At 41.2% G+C, this 22,556-nt stretch overlaps 1 protein-coding gene across 2 annotated transcripts in view; it reads right to left on the reverse strand.

The window, feature by feature from the left end:
- Window positions 1–3,992, reverse strand: part of VSX2 (visual system homeobox 2) — a 55,918-nt gene extending 51,926 nt beyond the window's left edge. For both annotated transcript variants that reach the window (XM_077463670.1, XM_077463669.1), the window contains exon 1: window positions 3,699–3,992. In XM_077463670.1, coding sequence (XP_077319796.1) covers window positions 3,699–3,978 — 280 coding nt within the window. In that variant the 5' untranslated portion in view covers window positions 3,979–3,992. The remainder of the gene's footprint in view (window positions 1–3,698) is intronic.
- Window positions 3,993–22,556: the final 18,564 nt, after the last annotated feature.

Here is a 22,556-nt window from a genome sequence, read left to right on the forward strand (position 1 = left end):
TACTAGACTATATTCTAAATACTGCATTTAATCCTATATACTGGAATAAATATGTGGACATACACTATGTACTGTATAATATATCATATACAGGACTATACATCATATACTGGGTATGGACTATATCATACTAGATTATATATCTTTTACAGGAATATACATCACATACTGGTCTATATACAATATACTAGACTACATATCATATACTGAATTATATACAATATTATGGACTATATTACATACACTGGTCTATATGCATTTACTAGGCTAAATTACGATATGGGCTATACATCATATACTGGTATACTTAACTGCATCCCATATGGTGGACGATATACCATATACTGGACTATGCATCACATACTGGATCATATAATGGGCTATATACATCAAGCATTGGATTATATATATCATAAAATGGACGAAATATCACATATTAGACGGACTATACATCATATACTGCATTAAATACTATATATATATATATATATATATATATATATATATATATATATACTGAAATATAAGGGTTATATAGTATTACTTCTGGGGACAGGAGACGAATAAAACGAACCTCTTCTTTCTTCATTCCGATAGATTAGTATTATTCTTTTTTATTATTATTATTGTTATTATTATTATTATTATTATTGTTAGCAGTAGTAGTAGTTTTGGAAGTAGTATTATTTTGTATTATTAATAATAATACAAAAGAATACTACTTCCAAAACAGCTACTACTTCTACTCCTTCTACTACTACTACTAATAATATTAGCAGTAGAAGGAGTAGAAGTAGTAGCTGTTTTGGAAGTAGTATTCTTTTGCATTATTATTATTAGTAGTAGTAGAAGGACTAGAAGTAGTAGCTGTTTTTCAAGTAGTATTCTTTTGCATTATTATTATTATTATTTTTAGTAGTAGAAGTAGTAGTATTTTTGGAAACAGTATTCTTTTGTATTATTATTATTATATTTTTCATATGATCGAATTAAGCTTGACAGATCTATCCGAATAGTATTGTCTTCTACATTTGTATTAATAATATCATAATAAGTATTATTTTGTATTATTATTATTAGTAGTAGTAGAAGGAGTAGAAGTAGTAGTAGCTGTTTTGGAAGTAGTATTCTTTTGTATTATTATTAGTAGTAGAAGTAGTAGCTGTTTTCAAGTAGTATTCTTTATTATTATTATTATTATTATTATTAGTAGTAGTAGTAGAAGGAGGAGTAGAAGTAGTAGTAGTTTTGGAAGCAGTATTCTTTTGTATTATTATTATATTTTTCATATGATCGAATTAAGCTTGAGAGATCTATCCGAATAGTATTGTCTTCTACATTTGAATTAATCATGTTATAAGAATGGAGATTGCTGTATGATTATTATTTTGTAGAATTGATTATATTGAATATTCATCTTATGAGATGGAAATGTTCTGGCGGATGGAAGAGATTTTAGAGATATTTTTTGTTACAATTTTTACCACCTGAAAGTAATTGTCGCTAGAAATATTTTTTCCCTAATATCAAAGAAAATATCTCCTTTCTAAGACCCTGTTACCATTTCCTCCACATAGAAAAAAGTCATTAAAATGACTGTTTCACCATCAGAGATCACATTGTACAAGATCAGAAAATGAATCATTATCAGAAATGACTCTACCATACTGGAATATTCCTTCTATCCTTGTATCACAATGAGATATCCCTCCTATCATTTTTATCACAATGGAATATAAGTACTATCATTGTATCACACTGGACGACACCTCCTATCATTGTATCACACTGGACGACACCCCCTATCATTGTATCACACTGGAATACACCTGCTGTTGTTGTATAACACTGGAATATACTTATTATCATTGTATCACACTGAATTCTAACTCCTATCTTTGTATCGCACTGGATTATAACTCCTATCTTTGTATCACACTGGATTATAACTCATGTCATTGTATCACATTGGAATACCCCCCCCCCCCCCCCCCCAAATCATTGTATCACTCTGGAAATAATCCTATCACACTGCAATGTTTCTCCAATAACATAACACATCATGGATTGTTAGAAATTGCAGGAAATTATGATATCTCTTGTTAAAAACATCCTATAGGGAGATCTAGGAGTCACACAGGAAAAGCTTATGATCAACTGGATCATGTTTACTGCTGCTTGTTGTAATAATAATAATGATTATCATCACCTGTATTATTGTTATTATTATTATTAGTAGTCGTAGTATTAGTAGTAGTAGTAGTCCTGGTAGTAGTAGCAGTAGTATTTATACTAATACAACTCGTGTTACAGGATTGGGGACAGATGAGGAATTGTATTGGACTGTTCTGAAATATTTTCGGTATCTATGATGATATTGGGTGGAAGAGATTATGATAAAAATATTTGCACTGATATCAAGTGTATAAAATAGTAATAATGATGTTAAATATTTTCCAATTGTATAATATAGGTAATAAAAATGGAAGGGTATTGACAATAATTGAATGAAACCGATATAAATTACATTACACTCACAGAAGTTAAAAAATACTGTTTAAATTGTAATATATTGGTGTAAATATATCAATACTGTATATACGGATACAATTTATAATAGTATATTACAAATGATACAGTAAATTATACAGTTTATATAATTTTATACAGTTTATGACAATATACATCAATTACTAATATAAACAATGAATACAGCACATTGTTATTGTATTATAAGAAACTATTATACATCGTATGATGCTGATAATAATGGTACATGTTTTGTATAAATTGTATCACTAATTTTATACAATTAATCAAAAATCTCTTACAATTTATAATAGCATTCTATATCGTTTACTGCTATCATATCTAAGAGATATTGTTAGAAATCGTAATATGGATATTAACTGCTATCCTTATAAATTATAAGAATACGATATGTATTGAATAATGTTGATAAAAATTAAATAAATAGTATTATGTAGATATGAACTGTATAATGCTTGTATAAATTGCATAACAATACAAATTATAGAATTTTCATATGAATTGTATAACACTGATATATAATTTGTATATAAACTGTATAATACTTGTATACAATTAATAGAAATAGTGTTATTTTTAAGTAAACTGTATAATACTGATATTATTTGTATATTGTAGATATAAACTGTATATATGGTATAATATTGAAATAAATTGTATATTTTTTAGATAAACTGTATCATTTTATATTCTAGATATAAACTGTATAATACTAATATACATGGTATACTATTGTTTTGAATTGAAAAATATTGTTATAAAGTAGAAGAAACTGTTATAAATTGCATAATATTGACATAGATTGCATATTGTAGATATAAACTGTATAATGTTTATTTTAATAGTATAATATAAATACACATTGTATAATGTTGATATAAATAGAATAAAGCTGATATAAATGTAACAATGTTATTATGAATTGTGCATTGCTAATATAAATTGCACAATACCGATTTAAAATGTATAATTTTTATATAAATTGTAAAATACTGATATAAATGACATAATAATAATATAAGGTGTAAAGTATTGATACAAGTGGTAAGCTCCTGGTAATGGTATGGTAGAGAGTTGCTCTTCTTCTCGTTCGCTATAATCAGAGAGGATTGTCACTGACATATCGGAATGAGGATCTCCTGACTCACCTGAGCTGCAGGTCCGGCTCTCCTCCTCGGGCCCCGGACTTCTGTGTGGCCCCTGTGGCTCCCCCAGTAATAGGGCCGGTTGGCCATAGAATGTGGGAATGGCTGTGGCCCCCAAGAGCCCCAAACCAGAGCGGGCTGCCAGTAGATGGGCCCCTGGGGGGATGGGGGCAAGGTGGCCCCTGGGAGGGGTCGGTGGGTCCTTATTGAGTCCCAAAATCTCCTGAATGCCAAATCCTGTGCTTCGGGGGGCTCCTGGGGGCCCCTCTCTGCCCGTCATCATGTCCAGTCGGGAGCCACAACTGACTGGCAGCCTTACCCGCGGCTTATATAACACCCCACCCGGGTGAGGAATCAGGCCCCGCCCCCTTGCAGGCGGCGACCAGCGGGTGTAGAATGGAGAGATCTTATCACACACATTTCTCATTGTTGTTATTTTGGGGCAGAAGATGAGAATATACAGAGAGAACTTATGTGCAAAAATGTATGAGACGGTCTGCAAGAAAGACCCTATCTGCCTGCCTGCCTGTCTGTCTGTCTGTCTGTCTACCTATCTACCTATCTACCTACCTTTCAATCCACCTGATAGACAGGTAGTTAATAGATAAAATAGTAGATAGATAGACAAATATGTAGAGAATACATAAGTCATTGATACATTTTAGAAGGGCAGAGAGATAGATAGACAGGCAGACAAATAGGTAGATAATAAATAACTTAGTTGATAGATAGACAAAAAGTCCCTCTACAATATCTATCTATCTATTAACTAAGTTATTTATTATCTACCTATTTGTCTGCCTGTCTATCTATCTCTCTGCCCTTCTAAAATGTATCAAATCACTTATCTATTCACTACATATTTGTCTATCTAACTACTATTGTATCTATTATCTACCTATCAGATGGATTATAAGGTAGGTAGGTAGGTAGATAGATAGATAGATAGATAGATAGATAGATAGATAGATAGATAGATAGATAGATAGATGTAGATAATAGGTACATTAGTTATTAAACTATAGATAGACAGATAGATATATAGATTATAGAATAGATAAGATAGCTGTACAAACAGAAATTTGGTAAAGATAGATAGATAGATATTATAGAGAGACTTTTTGTCTATCTATCTATCTATCTATCTATCTATCTATCTATCTATCTATCTATCTATCTATCTATCTATCTATCTATCTATCTATCTATCTATCTTTACCAATTTGCCTATCTAGCTCTAGCTAGCCTATTATCTATTTGTGCATCTATCTTATATATTCTATAATCTATGTATCTACCTGTCTATCTATATTTTAATAACTAATGTACCTATTATCTACATATTTATCTATCTATCATCTAACATACTTATTATCTATCTATCGATCTATCTTAGATAGATAGCTAAACATCTATTAACCACTTGCTTACTGGGCACTTAAACCCCCCTCCTGCCCAGACCAATTTTCAGCTTTCAGCACTGATGCACTTTGAATGACAATTGCGTGGTCATACAACACTGTACCCAAATGAAATTTTTATCATTTTTTTCCAACAAATAGAGCTTTCTATTGGTGGTATTTAATTACAGCTGGGAGTTTTATTTTTTGCTAAACAAACAAAAAAAGATGCAAAATAAAAAAAAATTAAAAATCAATGTTTAATAGTTTGTTATAAAATTTTGCAAACAGGCCATTTTTCTCCTTCGTTGAAATGCGCTGATGAGGCGGCACTGGTGGGCATTGATAGGTGGCACTGGTGGGCACTGATAGGCACAGTTTAGTTCGGCACTAATAGGCACAGATAAGGTGGCACCGATAGGCACAGATAAGGCAGTACTGATGGGCACAGATAAGGCAGCCCTGATGGGCAAAGATGGGCACAGATAAGATGGCACTGATAGGTGGCACGGATGGGTGGCACGGATGGGTGGCACTGATAGGTACCACTGATAGATGGGACTGATGTGCACTGATAGGTGGCACTGATAGGTGGCACTGATTGGCACTGGTAGATGACACTGATGGGCATGGATATGTGGCACTGAGGTGCAGCACTGTTGTTGAGGCAGATTGTGGGCACTGATAGGTGGCACTGTGGGCAATGTTGGGTGGCACTATGGGCACTGATGGGTGGCACTGCTGGGTGGCACTTTTTTAATATCTGGGTGGCACTGGCAGGGGGCAGGTGGGCACTGATGAGCTGACCATGATCGGGACTGAACTCCCTCTCACGGCCACCGGTGATCAGCTTTTTTTTTCTCTCCTCGCGTTGTCAGCGCGAGGAGGAAAAATAGCCGATTACCAGCTCTGTTGTGTCACATGATCAGCTGTCATTGGCTGACAGCTGATCACGTGGTAAGGGGTCGGGATCGACCCCTTGCTCCGATCCGTGATCAGGCGAGTCTCATAGACTCGCCTGATCACAGAGCGCGCCGTGTGCGCCCCTCAGGAGGCGCGCAGGCCGCTCGTGCACGGGACGACGTCAATAGACGTCGTCCCTGCAAAGCAGGTCCACGCTGTAGCCGTCATTCGGGTATAGCGCGGATCTCTAGTGGTTAACTTAGCTGATAGAAAGATAGATAGTAGAAAAATAGGTAGATAATATATAAAAAAAAAATAGAAGATAGATAAATATGTAGAGAATAGATACATAATTTGATACATTATTAAAGATAGATGAACAAGTAAATAGATAATAGAATAGATAAGTTAGTAGAGCGATAGATAGACAGGCAGACAAATAGACTTAGTGGATAGATAGCAAAATAGATGCATAGATAGACAAAAAGTCTCTCTATAATATTCTATCTATCTATCTATCTATCTATCTATCTATCTATCTATCTATCTATCTATCTATCGGACTTTCAAATGGACTTAGTCTGGTCATGTGTGGCCAAGTCTGTTCGTTCGTATCTATCTATCTATCTATCTAGCTAGCTATCCATCTATTAACATATTCTTTCTATTATTTATTTGTCTACCTGTCTATCCATCTATCTTTCTATCAATTCATTCTATTTTTAATCTACCTTCTTGGTTATCTACAGTATCTATCAGTTAACTTACCTATTGTCCTCCTATTTGTGCATCAATGTTATCTATTCATCTACTTGTCCATCTATCTATTAATATATCAACAAAGATATCTATTATCTAGCTATTTGTCTATCATTCATTCTTATCTATAGAAAAATAGTTAGATGGACAGGTAGACAAATAGAGAATATAATATATACATTAATATGTATAGTAGATGGATATTTAGACAACTAAGTAGATATCAATTAGTTAGTGGATAGATAGATAGATAGATAGATAGATAGATAGATAGATAGATAGATAGATAGATAGATAGATAGATAGATAGATAGATAGATCATAGATTACTTATCAGATAGAAAAATAGGTAGATAGGATAGTAAATAGACTGAAAGATAAAAAAAATGGACAAGTAGACAGATAAATAGATAACATAATAGATAACATAGATAGATGCACAGATAGGTAAATATGAGGAATGATAGCTAGATAGATAGAAGGATAGACAAATATCGAATAGATAGATAGAAAGTTAGAAGGACAGGTAGACAAACAGAATCAATACATTAATAGATCGATAGATGGATCAAGAGAGATAAATAGATAGAAGATAGATAGTAGGGATGAGTCGAACAACCCCCAGTTCGGTTCACGGCAGAACATGCGAACAGGCAAAAGATTGGTGCAAACACACGAACACCGTTAAAGTCTATGGGACTCGAACGTGAAAAATCTAAAGTGCTAATTTTAAAGGCTAATATGCAAGTTATTGTCATAAAAAGTGTGTGGGGACCCGGGTCCTGCCCCAGGGGACATGTATCAATGCAAACAAAAGTTTTATAAATGGACGTTTTTTTGGGAGCAGTGATTTTAATAATGCTTAAAGTGAAACAATAAAAGTGAAATATTCCTTTAAATATCCTTTAAATATCGTGCCTGGAGGGTGTCTATAGTGGCACATGTTTCCCATGTTTAGAACAGTCCCTGCACAAAATTACATTTATAAAGGAATAAAAGTCATTTAAAACTGCTTGCGGCTGTAATGTAATGTTGCCCCCCCCCCCCCAGCCCATTAACAGGTTCTTTGGGTCTGGTATGGATATTAAGGGGAACCCCGCACCCAAATAATAAAAAAATGCGTGGGCCTCCAGGCCCTATATAGTCTGAACAGCAGCGGTGTACAGGCGGTCCCTGGGTTACAAACAAGATAGGGACTGTAAGTTTGTTCTTAAGTTAAATCTGTTTGTAATTTGCAACAGGTATATTTTGTAAGTCTAGCTCCAGCCAAAAAAACTATTTTTAAGTGTTTTGGATAACATAGGGAAGGGTTATCATCACCTCTGTAACTCTGTTGAGGAGGTACTCTTGGTACTGGAACAGGCCCCGTTGTGAAATATTACGCACTCCTGTTAAACAGGGGCATAAAAATTGGGGCCTTAAGCAATGGTGGTTGTGGCACAACACTGTAAAACCTCACAGATACTTTAGTTGAGTGCAGGAACAGGCCCTGCTGTGAAAAATTAGATCAAAAATTTTAATTACGTGCCCCTGATAAACAGGGGCATACAAATTGGGCCTTAGGTGGTGGTAGTGGTGGCACAACACCGTAAAGCCTCACAGATACTTTTGTTGAGTGCAGGATCAGGCCCTACTGTGAAATATTAGATCAAAAATTTTAATTACGCACCCCTGTTAAACAGGGGCATAAAAATTGGGCCTTAGGCGGTGGTAGTGATGGCACAACACTGTAATGCCTCACAGATACTTTTGTTGAGTGCAGGAACAGGCCCTACTGTGAAATATTAGATCAAAAATGTTAATTACATGCCCCTTTTAAACAGGGACATAAAAATTGGGCCTTAGGCGGTGGTGGTGGTGGTGGTGGCACAACACTGTAAAGCCTCACAGATACTTTTGTTGAGTGCAGGATCAGGCCCTACTGTGAAATATTAGATCAAAAATTTTAATTACGCACCCCTGTTAAACAGGGGCATAAAAATTGGGCCTTAGGCGGTGGTAGTGATGGCACAACACTGTAATGCCTCACAGATACTTTTGTTGAGTGCAGGAACAGGCCCTACTGTGAAATATTAGATCAAAAATGTTAATTACATGCCCCTTTTAAACAGGGACATAAAAATTGGGCCTTAGGCGGTAGTGGTGGTGGTGGTGGCACAACACTGTAAAGCCTCACAGATACTTTTGTTGAGCGCAGGATCAGGCCCTACTGTGAAATATTAGATCAAAAATTGTAATTACACGTCCCTGTTAAACAGCGACAGAAAAATTGGGCTTTAGGCAGTGGGTGTGGTGCCCTGAACCGAAAATATTCCTAGAAGCTATCATCATGAAGATTGAGGAGGAATAGGATAGTCTCTCAGCATAATAGGATAGTCACTCAGCATATGTAGTCTTCAAGGGATCCCACATCCATAGAAAAATCAATCAGTTACATCAACATCAAGTGCTTGGTAGCTGGTGTTCCAAGACTGATTTATTTTTATGAATGTGAGCCAATCAACAGAGTCTGTGGACAGGCGCAATCTGTGATTGGTTACAAAGCCTCCAGCAGCACTGAATGTGTGTTCAGAAAGAACACTGGATGCAGGACAGGCCAGTAGCTCAGTTACATATTGAGCAAGCTCTGGCCAGTGCTCCATCCTCAAGACCCAGTGGACGTTCTGGTGGAAAGGTCTCCAAGTCTGATCTTGCCCCTAGATATTCCTGCACCATGTAATTCAGACTCTGGCGTTGGTTGCTGGAACTGATCAGACTTAGGGGCAGAGGACTAAAGAATTGTCTGAAGGCATCGGACAGCCGGCCACCTTCTCCACTGCTCTTTCTGTGACTGAATGAAACCTCAGCAACACGTTGTCCAGCACCAGGGATTTGTAACCTCCCAGGCTTTGGAAACACATTGCACAAGCCTTTATGTAAGTCCTCCCGAATATGTTTTATCCTCTGCTCCCTTTGCAAAGGCTGGATAAGTTCTGCAACCTTACCCTTGTAACGTGGATCAAGAAGGGTTGCCAGTCAGTAATGATCCCTCTCCTTGATACCACGAAGGGTCCTTTCGCAGGCTTTGCAGTATCAGGGAGGCCATGCAGCATAAGTTTGCAGAGGCATTCGATTCTGAGTCCTCTGGGTCACTAAGGATCACATAATCCTCAATCACCTCCTCCCAGCCAAGTACAAGTCCATGGGTTTCTGGGGACTGCAAACGATCTCTTGAAGACTGCTGCTGATGCTGAGTGTTATCCGCCACCTCCTCTTCCTGTGTGATCGGCGGGTCTGCAGGAATACTAGGATCTAGATAAAGGGGGCCTTGAGAGGTAAGGAAGTTCTCCTCTTCCTTCCGCTGTTCTGCCTCAAGTGCCATGTTCATTATTCCATGAAGCGTGTGCTCCAACAGGAAGACAAGAGGGACAGTATCACTGATGCATGCACTGTCACTTCTCACCATCCTCGTGGCCTCCTTAAATGGTGACAGGACAGTGCATTCATCCTTGATCAGTAGTCACTGGTGTGGCGAAAAAAAGCTAAGCTCCCCTGACCCTGTCCTGGTGCCATACTCACACAGGTACTCATTGACGGCCCTCTGCTGCATGTGCAGATGCTGCAGCATTGCCAACATTGAATTCAACCTGGTGGGCATGTCGCAAATAAAGTAGTTCTTGGGCAGACTGCATTCTCTTTGAATGTCAGCCAGCTGAGCACTGGCATTATATGACCAGCGGAAATGAATACAGATTTTCCTGGCCTGCCTCAGGAGATCCTGTAAGCCAGGGTACCTGCTCAAGAACCACTGCACCACCAAATTCAGGACGTGAGCCAAACAGGGAACATGGGTCAAGTGTCCCTGTCGAAGGGCAGAGGAGGTTGGTGCCATTATCGCATACAACCATTCCTAGATGAAGCTGGTGTGGCATCAACCATCTCTGAGCCTGCCCCTGTAGAGCTGACAGAATCTCTGCCCCAGTGTGGCTCCTGACCCCTAAGCAGCCCAACTCAAGCATCGCATGGCATCTTTATGCCTGAGTGTTTGTGTAGCCCCCTGAATGCCTACGGAGCACAGCTAGTTCAAATCTGCAGAGGCAGAGGCCATAAAGGAAGAACAAGAGGAGGGGGTGGGGGAGAGAGCTGTGGCAGAATCACCATTAGCATTTTGGAGGCATGGTGGCGGAACAAGCTCCAACAATACTGCATCCGTCCCAGCTGTCAGCAGAGTTACCCAGTGCGCTGTGAAAGAAAGGTAACGTCTCTGTCCATGCCTGCTGGACCATGAGTCAGCAGTAATATGCACCTTACTGCTGACCGCCCTGTCCAACAAGGCCAAGACATTGCCTTCCACATGCTGGTAGAGAGCCGTAATGGCCTTCCGTGAAAATAAATGGCATTTCGGAACCTGCCACTGAGGTACTCCACATTCCACAAATTCCCAAAAGGGGGCAGAGTCTACCAGCTGAAATGGCAGCAGTTACAGTGCTAGCAATTTGGCCAAGCTAGCATTCAGATGCTGAGCATGTGGATGGCTGGGACTGAATTTCTTTTGACGGTTTAGCAACTGGGGTAGGGAAATTTGCTTGCTAAAATCCAATGTTGGTGTACCGCTAGCAGATTGGCCGCAAGTACTTGGGACACCTATTTGTATACCTTCATTCCTCTCAGTGCAGGTTTCTGAGAGGACTGGAGGTATAGTGGGGTTGGAGATCTCAGCTGATGAGGAGCAAGGAGAGGTCCGCCCTGTTCTTTGATGTGGGTCTTTTAAGTGCTGTTGTCAATGGACTGCATGGGAGGTCGTCATATGTCTGGTCAAGCATGTGGTGCCCAATCGGCTTCTGTTTTGACCAAGCTTGATACGCTTCAGACATATGTTGCAAACAGCAACAGTGCGATCTGCTGCACATGTGTCAAAAAAGGCCCACACCAAAGAACTTTTCAAAATATGTGGGGAGTCAGCAGTGCCCTGAACCTGCTTAGCTCTATGGTGTGATGCAATAGGGTGGCTGCCCTTAAGCTGCTTGTTGGAGATGTGCCTCCTCCTCCTCTCTTCTATCAGGCACCCAAGTAGAGTCAGTGACCTCATCATCCCCTCCCTCCTCGTCACCTGAGCAAACTTGGCAGTATGCTGCAGCTTGGGGAACATGACTGCTAGTTTCTTGACCTTCTTGGGCACCCCCTCTCTCTAGGCTCATGTTACTCCCTTCCTCAACCTAGGTACCATCATCGGAGCCTTCAAATCGCTGCACATGCTCCTGCAGCATGTACCTGACATTCTAGACTAATAGTTTGGGGGACTCCTCCGTGCATGATGGTGGGGCTAGGGAAAGAGTGACTGTTGACATTGAGCCGATGGAATAGGCCGCTTTGGCAGCTGCATTGGCAGGAAAACTACTCTGAGCCTGGGTGACAGAGAATGAAGAGGATGAGGAGGGCTTTGTTATCCATTCCACCAACTCTTCTGCATGTTGTGGCTCAATAACACGGCCAGCTGCAGAAAAATAGGACAAATGTGCACCATGGCCACATGCTGAGGATGCACCGTATCCACGACCAGCACTGTTGACTGTAGACACAGAGCCTGCTTGCCCTCTTTTAGTGGCCTGTGAGCATCTGCCTCTCCTTGGTGGCCATCCGGACATGCTGTAAATTTTGTTTAGCAAAACCACACTACACTGTATTGTGTACTGTGTACACCAACAGAAAAGTAGTAGCAAGTGCATTATGGGTGCACGGTACTGTGTACATCAACAGAAGTGTAATAACAATTGTGGGTGTACTGTATGTATTGTGTACTGTGTACACCACCAGAAAAGTAGTAGCAACTGCACTAGGAGTGCATGGTACTGTGTACACCAACAGAAGTTTAACAACAACTATGGGTGCACTGTATGTATTGTGTACTGTGTACACCACCAGAAAAGTAGTAGAAACTGCACTATGGGTGCACTGTACTGTGTACACCCACAGAAGTGTAATAACAACTATGGGTGCACTGTATGTATTGTGTACACCACCAGGAAAGTAGCAGCAACTGCACTAGGGGTGCACGGTACTGTGTACACCAACAGAAGTGTAATAACAACTATGGGTGCACTATATGTATTGTGTACTGTGCACACCACCAGAAAAGTAGTAGCAACTGCACTAGGGGTGCATGGTACTGTGTACACCAACAGAAGTGTAATAACTATGGGTGTATGGATGAAAAGTAGTAGCAACAGCATAGGGGTGCACGGTACAGTATACCCTAACAGAAGTGGAAAAACAACTATGGGTGTACTGTATTGTTTACACCACCAGAAAAGTAGTAGCAACTGCACTAGGGGTGCACGGTATTGTGTACACCACCAGGAGTCTAATAGCAACTATGGGTGCACTGTATGTATTGTGTACTGTGTACACCACCAGAAAAGTAGTAGCAGCTGCACTAGGGGTACATGGTACTGTGTACACCAACAGAAGTTTAATAACAAATATGGGTGAACTGTATGTATTGTGTACTGTGTACACCACCAGAAAAGTAGTAGCACTAGCAACTGCACTAGGGGTGCACGGTACTGTGTACACCAACAGAAGTGTAATAACAACTATGGGTGTACTGTATTATGTAAACCACCAGAAAAGTAGTAGCAACTGCATTAGGGGTGAACAGTGTTGTGTACACCACCAGGAGTCTAATAGCAACTATGGGTGCACTGTATGTATTGTGTATTGCGTACACCACCAGAAAAGTAGTAGCAACTGCACTAGAGGTGCACAGTACTGTGTACCATGCACCAACAGAAGTGTAATAACAACTATGGGTGTACTGTATTGTGTACACCACCAGAAAAGTAGTAGCAACTGCACTAGGGGTGCACGGTACTGTGTACACCAACAGAAGTGTAATAACAACTATGGGTGTACTGTGTACACCACCAGAAAAGTAGTAGCAACTGCACTATGGGTGAACAGTACTGTGTACTGTTTACACTGCCTGAAGTATTTTAGAAAAAGTACACCAGGAACGGCCTGCAGTGAGATATAGCTAAACTGTATGCAGTGGATATATATATATATATATATATATATATATATATATATATATATATATATATAAAATACACTGCAGCTAACTGAATAACCTGCCTGCCTGCTCAATCTAAATTACTCTCTCCGTCCACGCCAACAACACACTACACAGGGCTGACGTGCAGGCAGCCTTATATAGCGTGGGGTCTGGACTTAGTACCCCTGAGCCATGATTGGCAAATGGCACCCTGCCTTTGGCCAATTATGGCTCTCTTAGCTGAGGGTGCTGGGATTGGCAAAAGCATGCAGGTCATTGTGCATGCTTTGGTCAATCACCATACAGCAATGCACTGCACTCCCGCAGTGCATTATGGGCCTTTACCTACCGCTCAAATTTGGAGTGAACGGCCCCTAATGTTCTGTTTTCGACGAATGATAGATAGATAGTAGAAAATTAGGTATGATAGATAGATAGATATAATATAATACAATACATACAGTACATACAGTACATATATCATACATAGATAGGCAAATAGGTAGCTAAGCTAGTTGATAGAAGGACAGGTAGATGACTCCCATGATACCCCTGAGGCTGGCCATACATTAGTCTTATATTCCTGCAGCACTGATCAACAGAAAATGTTCCAACAGGCTGGTTGTACAGGAGTCAATCAATAGAACAACTTGAGTTCAACCAGCCTGCCCATATATGAATCTGTCTGTCTGTCCATTGGTGTGCGTAGCCTATTGCATTAGGGTGTGCACTCCCAAAACTTAAACACACATGCCTTTCTCTGCAGCCTTAGCTGCACTGGACAGTAAATCAATGGCAAGTGCTCTGTGCTGAGCAGCTTCCTGCTCATTTACAAACTGAAGCATAGTACTATAGTACAGTTTACTATGCTTCAGTCATGAATGGACACAGTGAGCGAGTGTGTTCACTATGTTCATTTGCAAAAGGAAGAGGCCGGTAAATTACATATTTACTAGCCCCCTTCCCCCCACTCTCCATCCTAAAACATCCCCCGCAGCAGCAGGTGGAAGAGGAGAGGAGAGGAGGGATGGATGCAGTACTGCGGGGGGGGGGGACCCCGGGCAGTAGGGAATGAGAACGGGGCATGCCTATGTGTCTGTCTATCAACTAACCAATTTATTTTCTAGATATTTGTCTATCTGTCAACTAACGTATCTGCTCTATTATCCATTTGTCTACCTGTCCATCTAACTTTCTATCAACTTTTACATATTTGTTTATCTATCAATTTTATTGTCTATTTATCTGTCTACCTGTCCATTTATGTATCTTTCAGTCTAAGTACTGTCCTACCTATTATCTAGCTATTTTTCTATCTATCTATCTATCTATCTATCTATCTATCTATCTATCTATCTATCTATCTATCTATCTATCTATCTATCTATCTATTAATTTACCTATTATCTAATTGTGTATATCTATCATACTGGGATTAGAGTGTAAGCTCTTCTAGCGCAGAAACTGGTTCAGTGTTGTCTTTACAGCACAACTGAATATGTTGGACCCATATCGTAACCATGGATTCATCTACCAGATTGTAACGGAGGGTATACAACTCATTAATACCTCAAATTTGAGGTTTAATATTCCCTATGGTCCTGTCGGGACCCATCTGTGTTCTTAAATTCTACTAGACACCCTTCCTAAGGACAACCGGTACATCATACACTGTCAGATGCCCTCCCCCGTTCTTTTATGTTGGCTCACATTCCCCCCGTAGGCCACCCTTATGTACGTCCCCGGTTAGTAAATATAGAGGTACGGCCATTGCGATTCATAAATTGTGTCCCTTCCAATCCACGGGGAATCAAGTAGACCCCCAGGGCCCTTATGGTATCGGTGCAAACCTACTAAATTTGCTTTATTGCATTACCCTATACCGGGCTTATTTGCTCGCCAACAAATATTGGCATGCTACGAGTTTATATCAACTAAGAGGACAATTGCCCAGGCCTGGAAGAAACCCACAGTCGGTTCCAGGGAGTGAGAGACTGTATGACGGCTATGCTGCTCAATGAACAAATGTCCATCCTTAAAGAATCCCATGCCAAGTTCCTATAGATTTGGGAACCATGGTTAGTGTATGCCTTCGTTACTCTTCCCCTGACTAGTGTGGGCCAGCTTTGACTGGCGCCCTCGATGATCCCGTGCCCCTGCTCTCTTTCTCTGTCTTGGCCTTGCCTTCTCTCCTCTTTCTTGTTTCCTTTGCTCTCCCTTTCTTGACAGTACTCTGCTCCCTCTTTCAGTTTTTATATAATTATTTAACATAATGCACCGTTGTCTGGAATTTAATATTCCCAGGTTTGCGCCATCAGTTAAGGGGATCTTCCCTGGAACTTCCTAGTTTTGTACCCATGTCTATTATGATTGATTGTGGATGTTGTTCATCCTTTTGCATTAGCACCATGTAAGAGCCTGCCTATACTCATGTGGCCAGCTCTAGCCCCTGTGTGGGCAGATTAGGTGCTTTTTCTTGTTACTTTGTTTTAAATGAATAAAAATTATTGGACCAGATAAAAAGTAAGGGTTCCAAAACTAACTTTTGGGGTACACTAGCAATAACTTTAGACCAGGTGTATCCAAACTTTTCAATCAAAGAGCAAGCTTACTGTCCTTCAGACTTAAGAGGGGCAGGATTATGTTCAGTGGCGTGGGTAGAAAAGGTCTTGGGCCCAGCATCCATGAGAATAAACATGACCCCAGTGTTGGTAGTCACTAGGATGAGGAGTAATGCCCCCTGATTGGTATTAATGGGAGGAATAGTGCCCCATCGTTGGTATCAATGGGAGGAATAGTGCCCCATCATTGTTATAAGTAGAGTGAATAGAGCCTCATCATTGATATCAGTGGAGTGAATAGTGCACCATCATTGGTATTAGTGGGAAGAATAGTGCCCCATCATTAGTGTCAGCAGCAAGAATTATGCCCCAACTGATGCCGTCAGTGGGAGGAATAGTGCCCCAAGGGCCGGATAAAGGCTAGCAAAGGCCTGCATCCAGACCTCAGGCCGCAGTTTGGAGACCACTGCCTGAGATCATTCTGAGTATGAATCATAAACCACTACTACACTATTACTACATTGAATATGGTCTTTTAGCCATTTTTCTGTCCATTCACAACTGAATTTTCTAAGCCTGTAGACATTAACCTGCACATTAGACATGTGTGAGGAGCTGTGCCAAACACTTTTGAAAAAAAAAGTATATCTACAGCCACTTGTTTGTACGTTTTTGCATACTTCCTCGTAAAAAGAAATCAGATTTGTTTGGCAAATGAGATTGAGAATCCATGCTGAAATTTGCTTAAAATGTTGTATATAAGCAAAGACGCTTCTATATTGCCTTTTATCAAGCTCCTAAGTATTTTCCGACCTTAGAAGTTAAAGTGTTACTAAACCCACAACAGTAAAATCAGTCTGTATATGCAGAAAAGCATGCTTGTTATACTCAGTGTGGAACCTAGGGGGTTAATCCTCTGCATTGTGTAAAAAGGCAGTTTGATCCGATCTTCTCTGATCCTTTCTTCTTCCGTTGTCCCCAAGCCATCTCCTGATAGAACAGAGCCTTGGAGGCAGTCTGCACATGCTCAATTTGGTGTGTATTGCTAGGGTGTTTTTTTTTTTTTCTTGGGAGGGTGCATGTGATCAGCAGATCAGCACAGGTCCAATCAGCACTGTCCAGACAGAGGGTCAGGGGTCATGCAGTGTGGAGCCTTTGTTTCATATCTATGTGACCTATAACATGAATAAAATGGTGGATGGTCAGTTTGAAATAATATGAGGACTGCATCTGTGAATGGGCTTAATGGAGTTGTGCTTCTACTTCCCAGTAGTGTGGTTTTTAGGCATAAGCACTCATTAATATCCCTGAATAAGGGGGGTCACTGGCTACCTGGTAAGGCTCCTGTGTGGAATCTTTTGGGTGTCACTACTGCAATCTCTGGACGTCTTTCTTTACATTGGGCTGAAAGACTTTTTTTACATTTATAATTGGTGTTTTTGTAACATTTTTTAGAGTTAATTTTGGCTTTCACAATTTGCTTATGAAAAGGGGCTTTTTTGTGTATTTATTGCACTTGGCATGCTATTTCAATATTGAAAACATACATATTTGCTAACAGCACTGCACTTTGTTTTTGCGTTGTTTATATTTACTAAAACTATTGCATTTCCATGTACTGTGGGAAACCAGATATAGTGAATACAGGCTCCTGGGTTTAGTAAAACTTTAAAATAACTGGTTACTTGGTAAAGACTTTGAAAGCCCCTTTTTTTTAAATCAGAAAAGTTTATTGAGTAACAACAAAACATTTGAGTACAACTTGCAGCTTACATCTCAAATTCAAATCTTTGGCACAGTGTACAAACTTGTTCATCCTTACAAAAAAATTATACAGACAATTATTTCACCACCTCACATGCCTCAGCGCCCCAGCCTCCACAGAAATTGACGCATTAAGTTTCACCTGTCCCCTGATTCACCCATACAGAGTCATATATTTTCAGTGGGTGTCCAACAGTCACTGCCCCTCTCATTCTAATTTCACTCCCCTAGCCCTTATCTCAGTATTCTGTCCAGAACTAAGTCAACCGGTGAAAGGCCAGGAGTATCCAACCAAAACGCCCAGAGTTTCTCAAATTTTTCCGGTCGCCCTCTTTGTTGAAAAATTTACTTTTCCATCCTAATAGTATCCCCCATTTGGGCGATCCATTACCCCAGTGTAGGGGGCTCGGGCGCCTTCCAGTCCCGAAGAATCATCTTCCGTGCTTGGAACAGGGCCCTGGCCACGGCCTGTCCATTATTGTTCCCCATGGAAACGTCATCCAGGACCCCAAGGAGACATGGTTTTGGGTCTGAGGGTATGGTAATCTGAAACACTCTGTTAATAGTGTCCAGTACCCCTGTCCAGAATAGGTGTAGTTTGGGGCATCTCCACAGCAGGTGGATCAAATCCCTGTGATCCCTGGCACACCTGGGGCAATCTGAGTCCTATCGCACCCCCATCCTAAACAGCCTATCCGGCGTGCAGTGTACTCTGAGCACAATATATAACTGAGATAACCACTGGGCCACATTTAGTGAACAGTATTGTACTGTCTGTAGGGCCTCCTCCCATTGCTCCTCCTCGAATGTGCCACAATCCCTCTTCCATTTACTCAGTGCCGTCTGCGGGAATCCCCAGAGGCAGGCAGCGAGGACCATGGAATAAGTTCTGGAGATAAACTGTGTTACATTAACCATAGATCGGAAGATCGGGGTCGGTGAAAGAGTCCACGGGACCCCCCCGTCTGAGCCTTCGCTGCATGTTGCAGTTGCAAGTAATAGAAAAGCATAGACTGCGGCAAGTGAAATCTCTCCCTCAGATCGGGGAAGGGAGTCAGCCTCCCTGCTGTAAAAATGTGACCCAAGTTTTTGACCCCGTGTCTCCTCCACCGAGCACCACAATCCAGCAGTAGCAACTCCTCGTAATGCTTACTCTCCCATATAGGGCTGTACTCAGTGAAGCCCTCCACCCCCTGCATTTGTCGTCGTTTATTCCAAATTTTCTGCAAAAGGGCATAGGTCGTTTATTTTATTTTGCATGTGCCAAGGCCTCCATTCCCGCGGGTACGTCACCATGGCCAGAGGTCAGGCACATCAGGGCCTTAACTGGGTCCAAGCATAGGGACTCCTCCTCTTCCCCTGTCCCCCCCTGCATAGCTCTTGCTATATGTTGTGCCTGTGCTGCCAGGTAGTAGGCCCAAGGATTAGGGAGGGCGAGGCCCCCGCTTCCTTGGACCGTTGTAATTGTTCCAGTTTAATCCGGGGGGGGTCTATCTAACCAAATAAAAGCTGTAAAAATGGAGTTAATAATGCGAAAGAATTGCAGAGGGATTACCATAGGGGTATTGTGCAAAATATATAAAAGTTGGGGCATAAAGATCATCTTTATCAAATTGACTCTACCGACCAGTGACATCTTAAGACGGGACCAAATTTTAGTTTTATTTCTAATTCTATTTAAAAGCGGGGTCAGGTTAAGGGAAACATAATCAAGAGGATCCGACGTGACCTGTATACCCAGGTACTTCAGACCCGTGGACACAGGCACGCTGTGTATCATCCGACCAGCACTGTCCGGACTAGCATCCAGCAGCAGCAGGGAGGATTTGGTCCAGTTTATAGTTAGTCCTGAATACACACCAAACTTTCCTATCGTCTCCATAGCCTCCCGCAGGGAATCAGATGCGTCTCCCAGAAGTAGCATGGTATCATCTGCGTATAGCAAGATTTTTTCCTGGAATTTCCCATACTGGAAGCCTCGTATCCTCTGATTTGCTCTAATCAAGGATGCCATGGGTTCAATGGCCACGGCAAAAAGGAGGGGCGACAGTGGGCACACTTGTTGAGTGCCCCTGTGCAGAGAGAATGGGGCGGAAACATGTCCCGCCTCTCTGATAGTCGCCCGAGGCCAGCAATATAATAGCTTCACCCATGACAGAAACCCTTCGCCGAAGCCAAACGTACCCATGACAGCCCATAAATATTCCCACTCCACGCTATCAAACGCCTTGTGGGCGTCCAGCGAGAGCAAGGTCCGATCACCCACATTCTCTCCTTGTGTTTGAAGATTCAGGTAGAGCCTTCGGAGATTAACGGCTGTAGACTTTTGGGGCATAAAACCTGCCTGGTCCGCGTGTATAATGGAGGAGATGACCCCATTCAATCTCAAGGCCAAAACCTTGGCCAGGAGTTTGATATCGCTCTGCAGAAGGGATATCGGTCTATATGAGCCCGGGTCTAAGGGGTCTTTACCTGGTTTTAGAAGGAGAACAATATTAGCCCTGGTCATGGAGTCAGGCAGACTTTGGCATTCCCTTGCGTAATTAAGAACTCTCAATAGGCGAGGCAGAATTGCCTCCCCATATTGTTTAAAGACCTCCATTGGGAGACCGTCGTCCCCTGGGGCCTTAGAGTTCGGGAAGAGGCTAAGAGCCCCTTGCAGTTCCTCCAAGCTAATTGGAGAGTCCAGGAGTGCTCTGTGAGAGTCAGAAAGTTTAGGCAGATCAATTCCCTGCAGGTCTTTCCTAATTCAGTGGTCGAATAACGCCCTGGATTTGTACAAATCTGAGTAAAACCTCACCAATTCTGTCATAACCTTAGTTTGGGTGTTTACCAGCCTCCCTCCCTCAGCGCGCAACGCTCCAATAGACGGGGACGTCTGGGAGACCTTAACAATTTTGGCCAAAAGACGGCCCGTTTGCTCTCCCTCCTCATAGAAGGCCTGCTTGTGGAAAAATCTTTTCCTGTCAGCCGCCTCCTTGGAGATCCGGGTAACCGCCTCCTGCGCGGCTAGCCACGCCGCCCTTGCTGTCTCAGAGGGGTCAGCATCGTAGTCTGCCTCAAGTCGGCTAACCAGTCGTTGCGTCTGTTCCCTGATAGCATGTGATTTGGATTAATTTCCGCCACCTCATTGATCAGGAGTCCCCTAAGATGTTTGAAAGCCCTTTAGGGCTGAAAATATATTTATTATCAATTTCACATATAACACAGTGAACAACATGAGAAATCACAATCCAGAGACAGTCGCAAGTAAACATGGGTAATGAGTCAGCCCAATGGCTATTGCCCACAGCTTGACTCCTATTCTCAAACATTATTGCGTTAGGGTGAAAGACCGTCCTCTGTCACAAGGAATAATTCTGGCTAATGAGCCTTGATGTTCATAACGAAAAACAACATATGTAAGTTTTAGAAAATAAAAGGGGAAAACCAAGTCAGAGAAAGGAGAGAAAGAAAGGGAGAAAAAAGAAAAAAAAAGGAGTGGAAGAGGTGACCCAGAGAAGTGCGTGAATTAAGAAAGAGAGAGAGAGAGAGAGAGAGAGAGAGAAATAAAGAAGGGGGAAAGGGAGAAAGTCACGGAGGAGCGAAAGGGCTGCTTAGGAGACATTCGCATATAAAAGTAGATGTTAGGGTAGAGGGTGGGGGACTAATGGGTGTGTGCACCAGTGCACCCCGTGGTTAGAATGAATGTTAGGATAACCCTGATGGCTTCAACAATATATTTGTGGGGGTATCTGAGGCAGAGAAGCGGAGCCAAATAGACCAAAGCACCTTGAACTTATCATAAGTGTCATTATCAAGAGCCAACATCTCCTCCATTCTCATGGTGTCATTCATAATCAAGACCCAACATGACAAGGGAGGAGTGGTGGTTGTCTTCCAATATGATGGAATGAGCTGTCTCACTGAAGATATAAAGAAACGTAGGAGGTTCCATTTCTGTGCTGTTTGAAAGTTTTTAAATGTAGGCACCACATTGGCCTTGCGCCAATCCAGAAACAATGGCTTTCAAATACTAAAGCTCAAATCTTTGGAGACACATGGGTGTAAGCCATTTGGTCAAGGTGGATTATTCACCTTTATTTTGTCTAAATGTTTTTGGACCATATTCATTTTGAGCCATTGGGATTCTTTTTAGGCAATATCAATACTATCCCCATTATGGACTTGAACTCTCTTATTTTCCTTTGTATATACAGAACTGAAGGTATGTAACAAATTTTCCTTCATGTCCTCAGTCACCAACTCTAAATTACCTTGTAATAAGAGCCTACATGATCAGATCGGATTGCACGGTCATTCAACACTGTACCCAAATTACATTTTGTCATTTTTTTTTCACGCAACTAGAGCTTTCTTTTGATGATATTTAATCACTGCTGGGTCTTTTATTTTTTTACAAATAAACAAAAGAACCAGACACAAAAGTTTGAAAAAGAAA

Source organism: Lithobates pipiens, unplaced genomic scaffold (genome assembly GCF_037356315.1).
Source record: "Lithobates pipiens isolate NorthernLeopardFrog02 unplaced genomic scaffold, aLitPip1_a1.2 Scaffold_30, whole genome shotgun sequence".
Classification (NCBI taxonomy): domain Eukaryota; kingdom Metazoa; phylum Chordata; class Amphibia; order Anura; family Ranidae; genus Lithobates; species Lithobates pipiens.